General features: G+C 38.5%; 1 protein-coding gene across 1 annotated transcript in view; it reads left to right on the forward strand.

Moving 5' to 3' along the window:
- The first annotated feature begins 539 nt into the window (after nucleotides 1–539).
- The window catches only part of LOC309840829 (beta-galactosidase-1-like protein 2), a 72,551-nt gene continuing 53,447 nt past the window's right edge, over nucleotides 540–19,643 (forward strand). Inside the window, exons 1-2 of the mRNA XM_082683309.1 lie at nucleotides 540–618; nucleotides 762–959. Coding sequence (XP_082539435.1) covers nucleotides 763–959 — 197 coding nt within the window. The 5' untranslated portion in view covers nucleotides 540–618; nucleotide 762. The remainder of the gene's footprint in view (nucleotides 619–761; nucleotides 960–19,643) is intronic.

Here is a 19,643-nt window from a genome sequence, read left to right on the forward strand (position 1 = left end):
CCTGGGTGAGCAGCATGAAGAAGATCAGTAGCCACACGAATGCTGAGTGTGTTCTGAGAGCTAATTAGATGGTGTCCTACAGTAGCAGAGAAGTAGAAAATTGGGATGGGGATAGAAATTGGCACCCAGCTACGGCTATGGAGAGAGTGCTACATTCCAGGGAGTGTTCTCTGATAAGCAGGGCTCATTCCTTACTAGTAGAAGGTCTCTCGCATATTTTGGAGAGATTATATTCTATTCTGTGAAATTTACTGGACTGAGGCTTGATCTTCTCTAAAATGTAACAGGGGTCAGAAAACCCAGTTACTATCAGGAGGCTCTTGTTGCAGCTGCCACCCCCCCCAACACCCCCCCCCCCCCCCCCCCCCCCCCCCCCGTCCCCGGTCTGTCGTGGGTCCTGGTCCTGCCTTCCAGTGAGGCCACTTCTGTGCTGCTCACCCACCTCTGCAGGCAAGGCCTCACTCAGCTCCCACCTCCTTCTCTGCCTCCAGGATGTCTGACGTCAGTTCTGTCCTCTCTGTTTAGCATGCTGACCTTTTTGTTGAGACCTGTGAGCATCCTGTACCTGTCTTCAGGGTTATTGGTAACAGCTCAGTTTGGAGGAGACTTCTCACCCAGGTATGTTGGAGAAGGGTTGGGAAGTTCTCTTTGCACTGGAGGCATGCCTAGGGCCCTTGAAGGAAAGGCCTTTTGGATTTGCCCAAACTGTGTGCCACATGGTAACATCTTGAGGACTTCATACACCTTCTTTGTCCTTGCAGGATGAATCAAGTTTCCCTGACTCCCTCCCACATAATAAATCGCAATGTGGGTCTGAAAGTTGAAGGCTCAAGCTTCACACTTGATGGCTTTCCTTTCCTGATCATAGCAGGTACTATTCACTATTTCCGGGTGCCCAGGGAGTACTGGAGGGACCGCTTGCTGAAGCTGAAGGCTTGTGGCTTCAACACTGTGACCACGTGAGTGTTGGCATCTAAGTAATTAGTTCAAGAATTTGTAGTCTTAATTTCTAGTTCTGAGACTTTATTAGACCAGTATAAGGGTTGACCCTTTTTGTATTTTCTTCATTATTCTTAGGATGTCTGAGTCTCCACTTGTTATCTCCAGAATATCCATTCTGTGGATAGAGCCTGCTCTGCTTGCTCTGAAAGGGCTCCCTTTAAACAGACTGTGGCCTGCATGTAAAAGTCTAACTTTCAAAGGCATTGGTCAGTACAGATGGATGTAGGTCAGTGATCCCTAACTACTGAAGGAATTCAGGCACAGAGAAGTCTCTCTCCTCCTTGGATATCCTCACTTGCTATAGGAGTGATGAATCCTAGGATAGAATTCTGTTCCAGAAACCTTGGTCTTTGAAGATAGATTTCACTGAGAATCAGGCATGGCGAGTAACAAAATTATCCTCATTCTACAAGCTGAAATTAACAAAAATTAGTAATTTCTTTCTAGGCTTCAAAGCTTGGAAAGTAATTATCCATTACTGTTTTGATATCAGTTTTAGCTGTATTCTCCTTTTCAGTGTTTTGATTTTTAAGATGTAGGTTTAGAAGAAAAAATATTTGAGTGGAATTTGATTTGGTGAATGATGGAAGTGATATTTATTCATTTTTTAAAAATTTTTTATTTTTTAATAAACATATAATATATTATTAGCCCCAGGGGTACAGGTCTGTGAATCACTAGGTTTACACATTTCACAGCACTCACCACAGCACATACCATAACCCCACCACCCTTTCCCGAACCCCTTTCCCCAGCAACCCTCAGTTTGTTTTGTGAGATTAGGAGTTTCTTATGGTTTGTCTCCCTCCTGATCCCATCTTGCTTCATTTATTCTTTTCCTACCCCCCAAGCTCCCTGCATTGCATCTCCACTTCCTCATATCAGGGAGATCATATGATAGTTGTCTTTCTCCTATTGATTTATTTCGCTAAGCGTAATACCCTCTAGTTCCATCCCCATAGTCCTAAATGGCAGGATTTCATTTCTTTTGATGGCTGCATAGTATTCCATTGTGTATATATGTATATATATATATCTCACATGGAAGTGATATTCAAAAGCATTTACCCTGGAAAGAACCTAGATGTCCATCAACAGATGAATGTATAAAGAAGATGTGGTATATATACACAATGGAATACTATGCAGCCATCAAAAGAAATGAAATCTTGCCATTTGTGACAACGTGGATGGAACTAGAGCATATCATGCTTAGTGAAATAAGTCAATCGGAGAAAGACAACTACCCTATGATCTCCCTGATATGAGGAAGTGGTGATGCAACATGGGGGCTTAAGGGGGTAGGAGAAGAATAAATGAAACAAGATGGGATTGGGAGAGAGACAAACCATAAGTGACTCTTAATCTCACAAAACAAACTGAGGGTTGCTGGGGGGAGGGGGGTTGGGAGAAGGGGAGTGGGGTTATGGACATTGGGGAGAGTATGTGCTTTGGTGAGTGCTGTGAAGTGTGTAAACTTGGCGATTCACAGACCTGTACCCCTGGGGATAAAAATATATGTTTATAAAAAATTAAAAATTAAAAATTAAAAAAAAGGCATTTACCCTCTAAACTGTCATAATGCTTTTTACACATCACATCAAATATTTTTTTTCTTTTCATATATACATTCTTTTTAAAGGGTTTTAGGTTTACAGCAAAATTAAGCATAAAGTGTAGGTTGTTAATTAACAGTGACCACTGAGAGTTTTTATTATGAATGGTGTTGAATTTTGTCAATACTTGGGTCCTGTCTTCATTTCCTATAACATTAATATCGTAATTTTCTTCCTGAAACATACATTTGCCAGATATGGAATTTGTGTGATACTATGTGATATAATGAGAAATATATATTCAGTCTTCATTCCCAGTCCTGCTACACAGCTCCTAGAATACTTGGACTTTCCTGAGTGAAAATGATCAGAAGAGCATTTTTTGTTACTCATAACAAGACTTTTTCAAGCATGTTCGAATTTATGTTAATGAAGTAACTTTTAGAAAGCCTCTCAGGATGAGGAAGAACTGGTTGCCAGGGAACTAAGCTGCGTGATTGGAGAGTTTGAACTTTCAGCGTCTGCCCCTACCAACTCTGACATCTAGAGAGGGGAGAGGGGCCAAAGGTTGAGTTAATTACCAATAACCAATGATTTAATCAACTATTCCTACATAATGAAGTCTCCATAAAACCCAACTGACAGAGAGATTGGCAAGCTTCCACGTTGGTGAGCACACTGAAGTGCTGGAAGTGTAGTGTGCCCAGAGCAGGCATGGAAGCTCCATTTACCTTTCCTATACTTTTTCCTATGCATCTCTTCTATCTGTTCCTGAGTTGTATCCTTTATAATAAACTGATAAAGCTAAGTGTTGCCCAGAGTTTTTTGAGCAGTTCTAAAAAATTATCAAACTCGGAGAGGGGGCCATAGGAACCCCTAATTTGTAGGCTGTTGATCAGAAATACAGGTGATAACCTTGGACTGGTATCTGAAATGGAAGAGTGAGGGGAACATCATGTGGGACTGAGCCCTTAACCTGTGGGGTTGTGCCAACTGAAGGCAATTAGTGTTAGAATTGAGTTAAATTGTAGGACACTTGGTTGGTACTGCTAGGAATTGGAGAATTGCTTGGAGTGGAAAAACCTACATATCTGGTGTCAGAACTATTGTGAGACAAAAATGAGACAAATTTTCCTTGAAACTGGCAATTTTTGTAGCACTTAAAAAAAAGATTGTGCCACTTCCTTCTGGCCTCCGTAACATATTCCATGTCTCATAATTGACTATACTTCCAAGTGGGATTCTTCCCTAAGTAGAGCATCATTTCTCTCTGTCTGCTTCCAAATTTTTTCTTTTCTTTTTAGTTGTCTGTCTGTCTTCTTTTTTCCTTCCTTCCTTCCTTCCTTCCTTCCTTTCTCTCTCTCTCTCTTTCTTTCTTTCTTTCTTTCGTGTTTCCATTAAAAAAAGACTTTAATTTTTAGAGTAAGTAGTTTTAGGTTCAAACAAAATTAAGAAGAAGGCACAGAGATTTTCCATATCACACCAGCACCTACCAATGCCAGGACTTCCCTCATTGTCAAAATCTCTCATCAGAGTGGTCAACAAACCTACACTGACACATCAGCAATCACCCAAAGTCCATAGTTTACAGTGTAGTTTACTTTTGGTGTTACATATTGTATGGGTTTGGACAAATGTATAATGACACATATCCACCATTAATAACACCATAGAAAACAGTTTCACTGTCCTAAAAGTCCTGTGCTCCACCGTTCATCTTCCTTCTCCACTAACTCCTGGCCACCATTGATCTTTTTACTGTCTCCATAGTTTTGCTTTTCACAAAATGTCATGTAGTTGGAATCATACAGTATGTGGCCTTTTCAGATTGACTTCTTTCATACAGTAATATGCATTTAATTTTCCTCTTGCATATACTTTCATGGTTTGATCAGTTACTTTTTCAGTGATGAATGATTTTCCATTGTGTGGCTGTATCATGTTTACTTATCCATTTACCTATTGAAGGACATCCTGCTTGCTTCTGAGTTTGGGCAATTATGAATAAAGCTGCGTGTCTATGTGCAGGTTTTTGTGTGGCCATGTTATCAACTCATTTGGGTATATACTTAAGATTATATGATAAAAATAGATTTAGTTTTATAAGAAACTGCCAAACTGTCTTCCAAACTGGCTATATCATTTTGCATTTTTAGAAAAGATTTTATTCATTTATTTGACAGACAGAGGTCACAAGTAGGCAGAGAGGCAGGCAGAGAGAAAGGAGGAAGAGGCTCCACACTGAGCAGGGAGCATGACGCGGGTCTCGATCCCAGGACCCTGGGATCAGGACTTGAGCCAAAGGCTGAGCAGAAGGCAGAGGGTTTAACCTACTGAGCCACCCAGGCACCCCTCATTTTGCATTCTTATTATAAGTGACAGAATACATAAAAAAGAGAGTTCCTATTGCCTCATAGCCTTGGGAGCAATTGGTGGTGTTATTGTTCTAGATTTTGGACATTCTAATAGGTGTGTAGTGGTATCCTCATTCTTTTTTTCTTTTTAAAATTTTATTTATTTATTTGACAGAGAGAGATCACAAGTAGACAGAGAGGCAGGCAGAGAGAGAGGGAAGCAGGTGCCCTGCTGAGCAGAGAGCCCGATGCAGGGCTTGATCCCAGGACCCTGAGATCATGACCTGAGCTGAAGGCAGAGGCTTAACCCACTGAGCCACCCAGGCGCCCTGTGGTATTTCATTCCTATTTTAAAATGCGATACCCTAATGAGATAACATGTTGAGCATTTTTTCACATGCCCATTTTCCATTTGTATAGGTTTTTGATGAGTTGTCTGTTCAGATCTTTTATACATTTTACTTGCATGTTATTTTATTGTTGAGCTTCAAGAGTTTTGTATATTTTATTTATTTTTTTTATTTTTATTTTTTTAAAGATTTTATTTATTTATTTGACAGAGAGAGAGATCACAAATAGGCAGAGAGACAGACAGAGAGAGAGATGAGGAGAAGCAGGCTCCCTGCTGAGCAGAGAGCCCCATGCGGGACTCGATCCCAGGCCCCTGGGATCATGACCTGAGCCGAAGGTAGAGGCCTAACCCACTGAGCCACCCAGGCGCCCCTAGTTTTGTATATTTTAGATAATAGATCTTTATGAGATAAATCTTTGGCAAGGGTTTTTCTCCCAGTCTGTGGCTTGTCTTCTTATTGTCTTGACAATGTCTTTTGCATAGCATGTTTTAAATTTTTAACGAGGTTCAACTTAATTATGTCATGCAATGTGCTTTTAGTGTTGTACCTAAAAAGTCATTGCCAAACCCAAGGTTATCTAGATTTTCTTCTATATTATCTTCTAGGAGGTTTATAATTTCATACTTTACATTTAAGTCTATGATCAATTTTTAGTTCATTTTCATGAAGGTTATAAAACCTGTATCTACATCATTTTTTGGTGTGTGCATTTCTTGGTTGTCCTGTTGCAGCACCATTTTTTAAAAAGACTTCTTTTTTCTCTTTACTGTATTGTTTTTGCTCCTTTGTCAAAAATAAGTGGACTGTACATGTTTGGATATATTTCTACACTCACTATTCTGTTTCCTTGATCTACTTGTCTGTTCTTTCATCAGTGCCACACTTTAAAAAAAATTTTTTTTATTTGTATAAGCATATATTGTATTTTTATCCCCAGGGGTACAGGTATGTGAATCGCCAGGTTTATACACTTCACAGCACTCAGCATAGCACATACCCTCCCAATGTCCATAACCCCACCCCCCCAAGCCCCCTCCCCCCAGCAATCCTCAATTTGTTTTGTGAGATTAAGAGTCACTTATGGTTTGTCGCCCTCCCAATCCCATCTTGTTTCATTCATTGTTCGGCTACCCCCTTAACCCGCCATGTTGCATCTCTACTTCCTCATATCAGGGAGATCATATGATAGTTGTCTTTCTCTGATTGACTTATTTCATGAAGCATGATACCCTCTAGTTCCATCCACATCATCGCATATGGCAGGATTTCATTTCTTTTGATGGCTGCATAGTATTCCATTGTGTATATATACCACATCTTCTTTATCCATTCATCTGTTGATGGACATCTAGTTCTTTCCATAGTTTGGCTATTGTGGACATTGCTGCTATAAACATTCGGGTGCACGTGCCCCTTCAGATCACTACGTTTGTATCTTTAGGGTAAATACCCAGTAGTGCAACTGCTGGGTTGTAGGGTAGTTCTATTTTCAATATTTTGAGGAACCTTCAAGCTGTTTTCCAGAGTGGTTGCACCAGCTTGCATTCCCACCAACGGTGTAGGAGGGTTCCCCTTTCTCCACATCCTTGCCAGCATCTGTCATTTCCTGACTTGTTATTTTATCCATTCTGACTGGTGTGAGGTGATATCTCATTGTGGTTTTGATTTGTATTTCCCTGATGCCGAGTGATGTGGAGCACTTTTTCATGTGTCTGTTGGCCATCTGGATGTTTTCTTTGCAGAAATATCTGTTCATGTCTTCTGTCCATTTCTTGATTGGATTATTTGTTCTTTGGGTGTTGAGTTTGCTAAGTTCTTTATAGATTTTGGACACTAGTCCTTTATTTGATATGTCGTTTGCAAATATCTTCTCCCATTCTGTCAGTTGTCTTTTGGTTTTGTTAACCAAAACCTTTTGCTGTGCAAAAGCTTTTGATCTTGATAAAATCCCAATAGTTCATTTTTGTCCTTCCTTCCTTTGCCTTTGGCGATGTTCCTAGGAAGATATTGCTGCAGCTGAGGTCAAAGAGGTTGCTGCCTGTGTTCTCCTCAAGGATTTAGATGGATTCCTTTCTCACATTGAGGTCCTTTATTCATTTTTAGTCTATTTTCATGTGTGGCATAGTCCAATTTCATTTTTCTGCATGTGGCTGTCTAATTTTCCCAACACCATTTATTGAAGAGGCTGTCTGTTTTCCACTGGACATTCTTTCCTGCTTTGTCGAAGATTAGTTGACCATAGAGTTGAGGGTCTATTTCTGGGCTCTCTATTCTGTTCCATTGATCTATGTGTCTGTTTTTGTGCCAGTACCATGCTGTCTTGATGATGACAGCTTTGTAATAGAGCTTGAAGTCCGGAATTGTGATGCCACCAACTTTGGCTTTCTTTTTCAACATTCCTTTGGCTATTCGAGCTCTTTTCTGGTTCCATATAAATTTTAGGGTTATTTGTTCCATTTCTTTGAAAAAAAAAAAAAAGGAAGGTATTTTGATAGGAATTGTATTAAATGTGTAGATTGCTTTAGGTAGCATAGACATTTTCACAATATTTGTTCTTCCAATCCAGGAGCATGGAACTTTTTTCCATTTCTTTGTGTCTTCCTCAGTTTCTTTCATGAGTACTTTATAGTTTTCTGAGTATAGATTCTTAGCCTCTTTGGCTAGGTTTATTCCTAGATATCTTATAGTTTTGGGTGCAATTGTAAATGGGATTGACTCCTTAATTTCTCTTTCTTCTGTCTTGTTGTTGGTGTAGCGAAATGCAACTGATTTATGTGCATTGATTGTATATCCTGACACTTTACTGAATTCCTGTACAAGTTCTAGCAGTTTTGGAGTGGAGTCTTTTGGGTTTTCCGCATATAGTATCATATCATCTGCAAAGAGTGATAGTTTGACTTCTTCTTTACCGATTGGATGCCTTTCATTTCCTTTTGTTGTCTGATTGCTGAGGCTAGGACTTCTAGTACTATGTTGAATAGCAGTGGTGATAATGGAATCCCTGCCGCATTACTGACCTTAGCGGAAAAGCTTTCAGTTTTTCTCCATTGAGAATGATATTTGCGGTGGGTTTTTCATAGATGGCTTTGATGATATTGAGGTATGTGCCCTCTATCCCTTCACTTTGAAGAGTTTTGATCAGGAAGGGATGCTGTACTTTGTCAAATGCTTTTTCAGCATCTATTGAGAGTATCATATGGTTCTTGTTCTTTCTTTTATTAATGTGTTGTATCACATTGATTGATTTGTGGATGTTGAACCAACCTTGCAGCCCTGGAATAAATCCCACTTGGTCGTGGTGAATAATCCTTTTAATGTACTGTTGAATCCCATTGGCCAGTATTTTGGTGAGAATTTTCACATCTGTGTTCATCAGGGATATTGGTCTGTAGTTCTCTTTTTTGTTGGGATCCTTGTCTGGTTTTGGAATCAAGGTGATGCTGACCTCATAAAATGAGTTTGGAAGTTTTCCTTCCATTTCTATTTTTTGGAACAGTTTCAGGAGAATAGAAATTACTTCTTCTTTAAGTTTTTGGTAGAATTCCCCCGGGAAGCCGTCTGGCCCTGGGCTTTGGTTTGTTTGGAGATTTTTGATGACTGTTTCAATCTCCTTACTGGTTATGGGTCTGTTCAGGCTTTCTATTTCTTCCTGGTTCAGTTGTGGTAGTTTATATGTCTCTAGGAATGCATCCATTTCTTCCAGATTGTCAAATTTGTTGGCGTAGAGTTGCTCATAGTATGTTCTTATAATTGTTTGTATTTCTTTGGTGTTAGTTGTGATTTCTCCTGTTTCATTCATGACTTTATTTATTTGGGTCCTTTCTCTTTTCTTTTTGATAAGTCTGGCCAGGGGTTTATCAATCTTATTAATTCTTTCAAAGAACCAGCTCCCAGTTTCATTGATTCTGTTCTATTGTTTTTTTGGTTTCTATTTCATTGATTTCTGCTCTGATCTTTATCATTTTTCTTCTCCTGCTGGGTTTAGGGTTTCTTTCTTGTTCTTTCTCCAGCTCCTTTAGGTGTAGGGTTAGGTTGTGTGCTTGAGACCTTTCTTGTTTTTTGAGAAAGGCTTGAACCACTATATATTTTCCTCTCAGTACTGCCTTTGCTGTGTCCCACAGATTTTGAACCATTTTGTTTTCAATATCATTTTTTCCATGAATTTTTTCAATTCTTTAATTTCCTGGTTGATCCATTCATTCTTTAGAAGGATGCTATTTAGTCTCCATGTATTTGGGTTCTTTCCAAATTTCCTCTTGTGATTGAGTTCTAGCTTCAGAACATTGTGGTCTGAAAATATGCAGGGATTGATCCCAATCTTTTGATACCAGCTGAGACCTGATTTAGGACCCAGGGTGTGATCTATTCTGGAGAATGTTCTATGTGCACTGGATAAGAATATGTATTCTGTTACTTTGGGATGAAATATTCTGAATATATCTGTGATGTCCATCTGGTCCAATGTGTCATTTAAGACCTTTTTTTCCTTGTTGATCTTTTGCTTGGATGATGTGTCCATTTCAGTGAGGGGAGTGTTAAAGTCCCCTACTATTATTGTATTATTGTTGATGTGTTTCTTTGATTTTGTTATTAATTGGTTTATATAGTTGGCTGCTCCCACGTTAGGGGCATAGATATTTAAAATTGTTAGATCTTCTTGTTGGACAGATCCTTTGAGTATGATATAATGTCCTTCCTCATCTCTTATTATAGTGTTTGGCTTAAAATATAATTGATCTAATATAAGGATTGTCACCCCTGCTTTCTTCTGATGTCCATTAGCATGGTAAATTGTTTTTCACCCCCTCACTTTAAATCTGGAGGTGCTTCGGGTCTGAAATGAGTTTCTTGTAGGCAACATATAGATTTTTTTTTTTAATCCATTCTGATACCCTGTGTCTTGACTGGGGCATTTAGCCCATTCACATTCTCGGTAACTATTGAGAGATATGAATTAAGTGCCATTGTATTGCCTGTAAGGTGACTGTTACTGTATATTGTCTCTGTTCCTTTCTGATCTACTACTTTTAGGCTCTATCTTTGCTTAGAGGACCCCTTTCAATATTTCCTGTAGAGCTGGCTTGGTGTTTGCAAATTCTTTCAGTTTTTGTTTGTCTTGGAAGCTTTTTATCTCTCCTTCGATTTTCAATGATAGCCTAGCTGGATATAGTATTCTTGGCTGCATGTTTTTCTCGTTTAGTGCTCTGAATATATCATGCCAGTTCTTTCTGGCCTGCAAGGTCTCTGTGGATAAGTCTGCTGCCAATCTAATATTTTTACCATTGTATGTTACAGACTTCTTTTCCCGGGCTGCTTTCAGGATTTTCTCTTTGTCACTAAGACTTGTAAATTTTACTATTAGGTGATGGGGTGTGGACCTATTCTTGTTGATTTTGAGGGTGTTCTCTGTGCCTCCTTGATTTTGATGCTTGCTCCCTTTGCCATATTGGGGAAATTCTCTCCAATAATTCTTGCCAATATACCTTCTGCTCCCCTCTGTCTTTCTTCTTCTTCTAGAATCCCAATTATTCTAATGTTGTTTCGTCTTATGGTGTCACTTATCTCTCAAATTCTCCCCTTGTGGTCCAGTAGTTGTTTGTCCCTCTTTTGCTCAGCTTCTTTATTCTCTGTCATTTGGTCTTCTATCACTAATTCTTTCTTCTGCCTCATTTATCCTAGCAGTGAGAGCCTCCGTTTTTGATTGCACCTCATTAATAGCTTTTTAAATTTCAACTTGGTTAGATTTTAGTTCTTTTATTTCTGCAGAAAGGGCTTTTATATCTCGCGAGAGGGTTTCCCTAATATCTTCCATGCCTTTTTCGAGCCCGGCTAGAACCTTGAGAATCATCAGTCTGAACTCTAGATCTGACATATTACCAATGCCTGTATTGATTAGGTCCCTAGCCTTTGGTGCTGCCTCTTGTTCTTTTTTTTTTTTTTGTGGTGAATTTTTCCTCCTTGTCATTTTGTCCAGATAAGAGTATATGTAGGAGCAAGTAAAATACTAAAAAGGGTGGCAAAGACCCAGGAACATATGATTTAACCAAATCAGAAGAGACCCGAAATCATGGGTGGGAGAAAGGAGATTAAAAACAGGTTTAGGAAAAAAAAAAAAAGAAACAATTAAAACAAGAAAACGAATAAAGAAAAAATATAAAAAAGAAATATATATATATATATATATATATATATATATATATATATTAGATAAACTAGTTAAAAATGTTTAAAAAAAGAAAAGGGTAAAAGTTTATAAAAGAAATTTAGCAGAAGAAAAAGAAATTGAAGAAAAAACCCAACATAAATTAAATTAACTGCAAGAGTAATGAATCATGGGGAGAAAGCCATGAGTTCAGTGCTTTGCTTTCTCCTCTGGAATTCCGCTGCTCTTCTTGGTATTGAACCTGCACTCCTTGGTAGTTGAACTAGGTCCTGGCTGGATTTCTTGTTGATCTTCTGGTGGAGGGCCCTGTTGTAGTCATTCGCAAGTGTCTTTGCCCCAGTCAGAATTGCAGTGCTTTTACCAGGCGCCAAGCTGAGTAATCTGCTCAGGATCGCTTTTGGGAGCCTTGTACCCTGAACACTTTCCATAGAGTTCTGGAGGACGGGAATGAAAATGGTGGCCTCCTAGTCTCTGGCCCAGAGGAGCCGAGAGCTCGGGGCCCCACTCCTCAGTGCACTCTCAGAGAAAAGCGCCCAATAACTCCCATCTCCCTGGCCTCTGGCCGCACTCCGAGCTCACCCAGGCTGCGACCGGTTCAAGGTAACCCTGAGCTGAGAGCTCACTCCTCGGCTCTGACTCTGTAGCCAGCTTCCCCATTCTAATACCTGTAAGCTCTGTGACACAGACACCCCCGATCCTTCTGTGACCCTGTGGGACCTGGGACCACACTGATCCTGTGTGGGCTTCACCCTGGTTTAGCATCTAGAGTGATGTCCCTCAGCGGAACAGACTTTTAAAAGTTCCGATTTTGTGCTCCGTTGCTCCACCGCTTGCCGCTGCTTGCTGGGAGCTGCCACCCCCCTTCCCTCGGTCTATCTTCCCGTCGCTTTGGATTCACTTCTCCGCCACTCCTTTCAGACAGTGGTTGATTTTCTGTTTCTAGAATTGCTGTTCTTCTTCTCTTTGATCTCCCGTTGGATTTATAGGTGTTTGCAATGTTTAGATAAGCTATCTAGCTGATCTCCTGCTACCTGATGTGGCCTCAGCCTACTATTTCTCCGCCATCTTGACTCCTCCCCTTCAGTGCCACACTATCTTGATTGCTGTAGCTTTATGGTGAGTTTTGAAGTTGAATAGTGTTATCTGTCCAGTGGTTCATTGCTCTTATGTAGGAAAATGATTAACTTTTGTATATTAACCTTGTTTTCTGAAATCTTGCTATTGATCACTTAGTAGTTCCAAGAGGGTTTTTTTCCCCCCCTTTGGTCTTTCGAATTTTTTTTCAGATATTTTACTTATTTATATATTTGTCAGAGAGAGAGTGAGAGAGAGAGCATGTGTCCAAGCAGGGAAGTGGCAGGCAGAGGAAAAAGGAGACTCCTATTGAGCAAGGAGCTGGATGTAGGACTTGATCCAGAACTCTGGGATCATGATCTGAGCCAGAGACAGCTATTCAACTGACTGAGCCACACAGGCATTCCTCTTTTTAGTTTTTTTAATAGACAATGCCACTAGTGAACAAAGAAGATTTCATGTTTGTCTTCCCAATCTGTATACTTTTTATCTAATTTCTTATTTTATTTCATTAACTAGGCTTTCTGGTACAATGTTGAAAAGACCAGAGATAGGAGAAACTTCTGTTTTGTTCTTTTTTTTTTTTAAATTTTATTTATTTATTTGACAGAGAGATAGAGATGCCAAGTAGGTGGGGGGGGGGAGAGAAGCAGGCTCCACATTGAGCAGAGAGCCAGATGTGGGGCTCGATCCCAGGACCCTGAGATCATGACCTGAGCTGAAGGCAGAGGCTTAACCCACTGAGCCACCCAGGCAGAGGCTTAACCCACTGAGCCACCCAGGCGCCCAAGCTTCTGGTTTCTTATGATTAAGTTTGTTGTTAGCTATAGGTTTGTTATAGCTATTCTTTATGAAGTTGAGGGAGTTCTCTTTTCCTAGTTTACTAAGAATTTTTTTCACGAATGGGTGTTGGATTTTCTCAAATGTTTTTGTGCATCTATAGGTAAAATTATGTGAGTATTTTCTTCCTTAGCCTGTTGATGTGATGTATTGTATTAATAATTTTTCAATTTGAGTCTTCAGTTGACTGGATGAGCCCTATCCCATTACAGAGGGCAATCCATGCTACTCAGTCTACCAGTTCAAATGTTAATCCCTTCCAGAAACACTTATATACTGTTTGGCCAAGTGCTGGAGCACCTGATTGCCCAGTCAAGTCAACATGTAGGATTAACCATTACATCAGCTGTCTCTCATTCTAGTTTTTGGGACAGCAGTTTTCCCTGTGACCTGTCTTCTCTGATCGATAAGTGAGTTGTTGCTTTTCAAAGCTTCCAGCTTTTCAGCTTTGTTCTTATTGTGAGGATGGAAGTGACAGCTTTGAAGCTCTTTACTTCTTGGATCAGAAAGCAAAAGTCTTTTTGATGCCTTCTGTAAGTTAATGAAAAACTTGCTCACTTTTTCTTGTTTTCCTCATTAAAAGGTTTGGCCGAAATTACCTACTACCTTAATGGTAGTAAATATTCTCAATTCCTTTTTTCCCTGTTCTTCTTCATTTAGTTTTATTTTAAAGTAATATTTGATTAAATCTTAACATTTGGATTATAAGAGTTTAGCTCAATGAATTTTAGTAAAGTGAGCATACTTCTGTAACCAACCCCTAAAGCTTTGTAGTACACCAGTGTCTCAGAAGCTCTACCACTCTCCTTACAGTCATGACCTTCCACCAAAAGATAACTAATACTCATTATTCTTGGCCTGTTTTTGAGTTGTACTTTTCTTCTAAGAAAGGGAGCCTGATGCGGGGCTCCATCCCAGGACGCTGGGATCATGACCTGAGCCAAAGGCAGAGGGTTTAACCCACTGAGCCACCCAGGCGCCCCTCTTCTATAATTTCCAATTTAATAAAACTTTATGCTTTTATTCAAATAAGCAATTTCTATTTTTTAATAAAATTTTCCATCAACTAGAGTTTGAAATTCCTTTGTAAACAATTTTGGCATTATATTCTAAAAGTTATTTTAATATCTTTTGCCATATTAGTTCTATTTCTCTTTAATTTCCAATTTATCATGCATTATTTTCCTGTTTTTTAGATCATTTTTTAGCTTTATTGAGGTATAACTGACAAATTAAATTGTAATTGATAATTAATTAGCTAATTAATTAATTTGAATAGCATAGTGTATTTAATGTTCCCCCTTTTGGAGACAATCTGGAGGTTATCTGGTACTTTGGTATAGAAAGGATTTGGTCACATATCATACTGGCTTAAGACACTGAAAGGCAAATAAAGTTGGTAGTTCAGACGTCCGTGGTCTGGAGTGGAGTAGGAGGTGGATAGGGTGATAATTTAAGATAAATGAGCAGAACTTGGATGTGGGCTCCACTTCTTGTTCACAGAGGTAGTTTGTCCTGGGTAGGTGCTGGGGCAGCTGAAGGCACGTTTTACTCCTCAGGCTGGGTAAATGTTGATGGGTGGTTTCATCTGCTCAGTCTGCCAGCTCATTGCTCCAGAACCACAGCTCGAACTTTCTCTGGGTCCTTTCCACAGAGTTTCTGGTGTGGATGACTCTCTTGTTGATGTGGATGATAAAGTCTCCACAGTGGTGCCAGGGGTGGCCTTAACTGAATTGGTGAGGACCATGTTGGGGCCTTCCTAGATGATGGCATTGTAGACCATGATCATTATAGGGCCAAGCTCCTGTAGCTGTGGAGGGCCTGGTAGAAGGGTTCCTCTGCAGACTATAGGTCATAGTAGTACTCAGCAAAGATGCTCTCTGGAACCTGCAGCATCTTTTATTTATTTATTTTTTTAAAGATTTTATTTATTTACTGGAGAGAGAGAAAGCGAGCATGAGAGGGGAGAGGGTCAGAAGGAGAAACAGACGCCACACTGAGCAGAGAGCCCGATGTGGGACTCGATCCCAGGACTCCAAGATCATGACCAGGGCGGAAGGCAGTTGCTTAACCAACTGAGCCACCCAAGCGCCCTGGAACCTGCAGCATCTTTATCCCCAGCTTGAAGCCTCTCCTCTCAAAGTCCTGGTCCTTTCCCTGATGAGTTACTTTCACACTCTATGTGTCTTCATTCTGACCAAAGTCCACTCTCAGGTCCAGGAGAACCCTCCTGAACTGAGGTGCACGAGTAGGCTCAGCCTGGGCAGTTGCGTCACACATATGCCCCATAGTGGAATGCTCCTGAAGAGGCCACCTTGCCACTGGCTGAACACTGTGAGTAATATTCTTCTTGATGTCAGAGTCCCCCTTCCCCCAAATGGAGCAACTGTAATATATTTAAAGTATACCATGTGATGATTTAATATATGTACACATTGTGAAAGATTTCCAACCTATAATCTACTTAACACATCCGTGACTTACATATTTATCTTTGTTTGTTTGTTCTGGTGAGAACACTTAATTCCTACTTCCTTAACAAATTAGGTTGCACAATATAGTATTACCAATTATAGTTACCATGTTATACATTAGATCCACAGACTTTATTCATCTTATAATTGAAAGTTTATATCCTTGTACCAATCTCTCCCCATTTCCCCTTACCCTCAGGCCCTGGAAGGCACCACCATATTTTGTTTCTATGAGTTAATTTTTTAAAAAAATATTCTATTTATTTATTTAATATTTTCTTTTCTTTCTTTCTTTCTTTTTTTTGTGGTCTGTGTATTTTAAAATTTAATTTAATTTAATTTTTTTCAGTGTTCCAAAATTCATTGTTTATACACCACACCCAGTCCATGTAATATGTGCTCCCCTTAATACCCACCACCAGGCTCACCCCATTTTATTTATTTATTTGAGAGAGAGAGAGAGATTGAGAGAATGAGTGGAAGGAGGGGCAGAGGGAGAGGCAGACTCCCTGCTGAGTTTAGACCCCCCCCCCCCACAATGTGGGACTCTATCCCAGGACCCTGGGATCATGATCTGAGCCAAAGACAGATGCTTAACTGAGTGAGCCACCCAGGTGCCCCTTTTGTTTGTTTGTTTTTGTTTGCTTTTTAAAGGATTTTTTTAAAGTTTTTTTTTTTTTTTTAAGATTCCACATATAAGTGATATCATCTAGTATTTGTCCTTTGCTGTCTTTTCTTTCATTTAGCATAATGCCCTCCAGAGTGATTTAAATCGTCACAAGTGACAGGGCTTTCCTTCCTTTTTTTTTTAAGGCTAAAACATATTCCTGTATATGTGCATGTGTTTGTGTTTCACATTTTCTCAATCCATTTATCTGTCATCAGACACTTAGGTTGTTTCTATACCTTGGTTAGTGTGAATAATGCCACTATGAGCATGGGAGTACAGATATTTCTTTGAGGTAATGATTTTATTGCCTTTGGCTGTATACCAATTTGAAATAGGATTGAATCATATGATAGTTCTATTTTTAATTTTTGGAGGAAACTCCATACTGTTTTCCATGGTGGCTGAACCAACTTATACTTCCACCAACAGTGCTTTAAGTATTCCTTTTTTTCCACATCCTTACCAATGTTTGTTATATCTTGTCTTTTTGATGATAGACATCCTAATAGCTGTGAGGTAATATCTCATTGTGGTTTTGATTTGCATTTTTCTGATGATTGGAGATGTTGAATATCCTTTCATGTACATGTCGTACATTTATACATCTTCTTTGGAAAAAATACTTACTTATACAGTTTCTTTGTCCATTTTTAAATTGGATTATTTGTTTTTTGCTCTTGAGTTGTGTGGGTTTCTTGTATATTTTGGATGTTAACCTCTAATCAGCTTTTGCAAATTTCATTAGATTTGCAGGTTTGTAAATATATTCTTCCATTCCTTAGATTGCCTTTTCATCCTGTTGCTGGTTTCTATAACTGTGTAGCCCTTTTAGTTTGAAGTAGTCCATCTTGTTTATTTTTGGTTTTATTGCCTAGGCTTTTGGAGTCAAATTCAAAAAATCATTGCCAAGATTGATGTCAAGGAGCTTACCTTTGTTTTTTTCCCAGCACTTCTAAACATTTAGGTCTGTAATCTATTTTGAGTTAGTTTTTGTGTGGTGTGAGATAGAGGGCTAGTTCATTAATTTGCATATGGCTCTCTAGCTTTCCCAACACCATTTAAGAGACTCTTCTTACCTCATTGTATATTATTGACTGTTTTGTCATAAATTAATTGATTATATGGGCATAGGTTTATTTCTGGACTCTCTATACTGTTCCATTGACCTAGATGTCTGTTTTTATGCCAATTCTATACTGTTGCAATTACTACAGCTTTATAATATAATTTGACATCAGGAATTGTGATGCCTCCAGCTTTGTTCTTTCTCAAGATTACTTTGGCTATTCAGTGTCTTTTGTAGTTTCATACAAATTTTAGTTTTTTTTTTTTAAATTTCTGTGAAAAAAGCTGTTGTAGCTTTGATAGAGATTGCACTGAATCTGTAGATTCTTTTGGTTGGTATGGGCATTTTAACAATATTAATTCTTCCAATCCTAGAGTACGGAATATCTTTCCATTTTTTTAAAAGATTTTATTTATTTATTTGACAAAGAAAGAGATCACAAGTAAGCAGAGAGACAGGCAGAGAGAGAGATAGGGAAGCAGGCTCCTTGCTGAGTAGAAAGCCCAATGAGGGGCTCAATCCCAGGACCCTGAGATCGTGACCTGAGTCTAAGGCAGCAGCTTAACCCACAGAGCCACCCAGGTGCCCCTATCTTTCCAGATAATCATGTTGTTTAATTTCTACATATTTGTGAATTTTCCAGTTCTTTTTTTCTCAAAATTGATTTCTATTTTTCAGACCATTATGGCAGAAAAGATACTTGGAATGATTTCATTTTTCTTGAATTTATTAAGACTTGTTTTATGGCCTAATATGTGATCTATCCTAGAGAATGCTCCATGTGCACTTGAGAAGAATGTGTGTTCTCTGCTGCTATTGGATAGAGTGTTCTATATTTGTCAAATAGGCTCATTTGGTCAAATGTGTAGTTCAAGTCCAGTGTTTCCTTATTGGTTTTATGTCTGGATGATCTACTTATTGGTTTTATGTCTGGATGATCTACCTGTTGTTGAATTAAATCATTTTTTAAGGATCCTGAATTCATTTCCAAAGTTTTTATATAAAGTTATATATCTAAATTCTTAAATTCCTAATTTGCTCTCTGTTTTTTTCTGAATATATAAAGCTATCACTATAGAGTCTTAAAACTCGTATTTCCATTTTACTCTTCTTACCTTTGTACTATATTGTGTCATAGGCTTTGTTATGAGCTACAGAATTCATGATACATTATTATTTTTCTGCTTTGAACATCTAGTTATATTTGAAAGGAATTTAAAGTGATAAATATCTTTTTTATTTACCACATATTTATCATTTTTAGTGCTCTTCAAGACCTTTGTATAGATTATAATTTCCATGTTGTATTTCCTTCTGTGGAAGGACTTCCTTTGACATTTCTTGTAGTGGAAGTCTGTTAGTAATGAATTCTTTTAGCTTTTGTTTTTTTGAAAGTTGATTTTTTCATCTTCTATTTTGAGGGATAATTTCACTGAGTATAGGTAGAATTCTAGGTTGACATGGTTTAATTTTGTTTTCATTTTTTAATTTCAGTATTTTAAAATGTTTCTTCATTTTCTCCTGACCTGCACATTATCTGATGACAAATTTGCTTCTTATCACACCTCCCCTTTGTTTGCATTTAAGATTTTCTCTCTTTCTTTGGTTTTTAACAATTTGATTCTAATTTGCTCGGGTGTAGATTTTTTTTCCTAAATTCTGCTTGTGATTCACTGAAATTCTTGAATCATGTAGGTTTATAGATTTCATTAAATGGTAAAATTGTGGCTCTATTTCAACTACTATTTTTGCCTCCCCCCTTTTTTCCCTGGAGTGCAATTCCATGTATGGTAGACTTCTTGGTGAGAAAGCATAGGTCACTGATCCTGTATTCATTTTTATTTTTAGTTTTCCTTTTTTCTACTTTCCATTTTGGATAGTTTCTTTTGTTCTGACCATTTATTCTGTTGTATGTACTCTGTTATTAGTCTCAGCCAATGTGTTTTTAATCTCTGCTATTAATAGTATCAAGTATTTTTTATTGCAGATGCTATTTTTTAAAATTTATAAGTTCCATGTGAGTCTTTTTAGTATCTTCTATTTTTCTCCTTATCATGGTTATGCATTCCATTACTTATTAAAGATATGGTA

The sequence above is a fragment of the Mustela nivalis genome, assembly GCF_964662115.1.
Source record: "Mustela nivalis genome assembly, chromosome: 9".
NCBI classification, from domain to species: Eukaryota; Metazoa; Chordata; class Mammalia; order Carnivora; family Mustelidae; genus Mustela; species Mustela nivalis.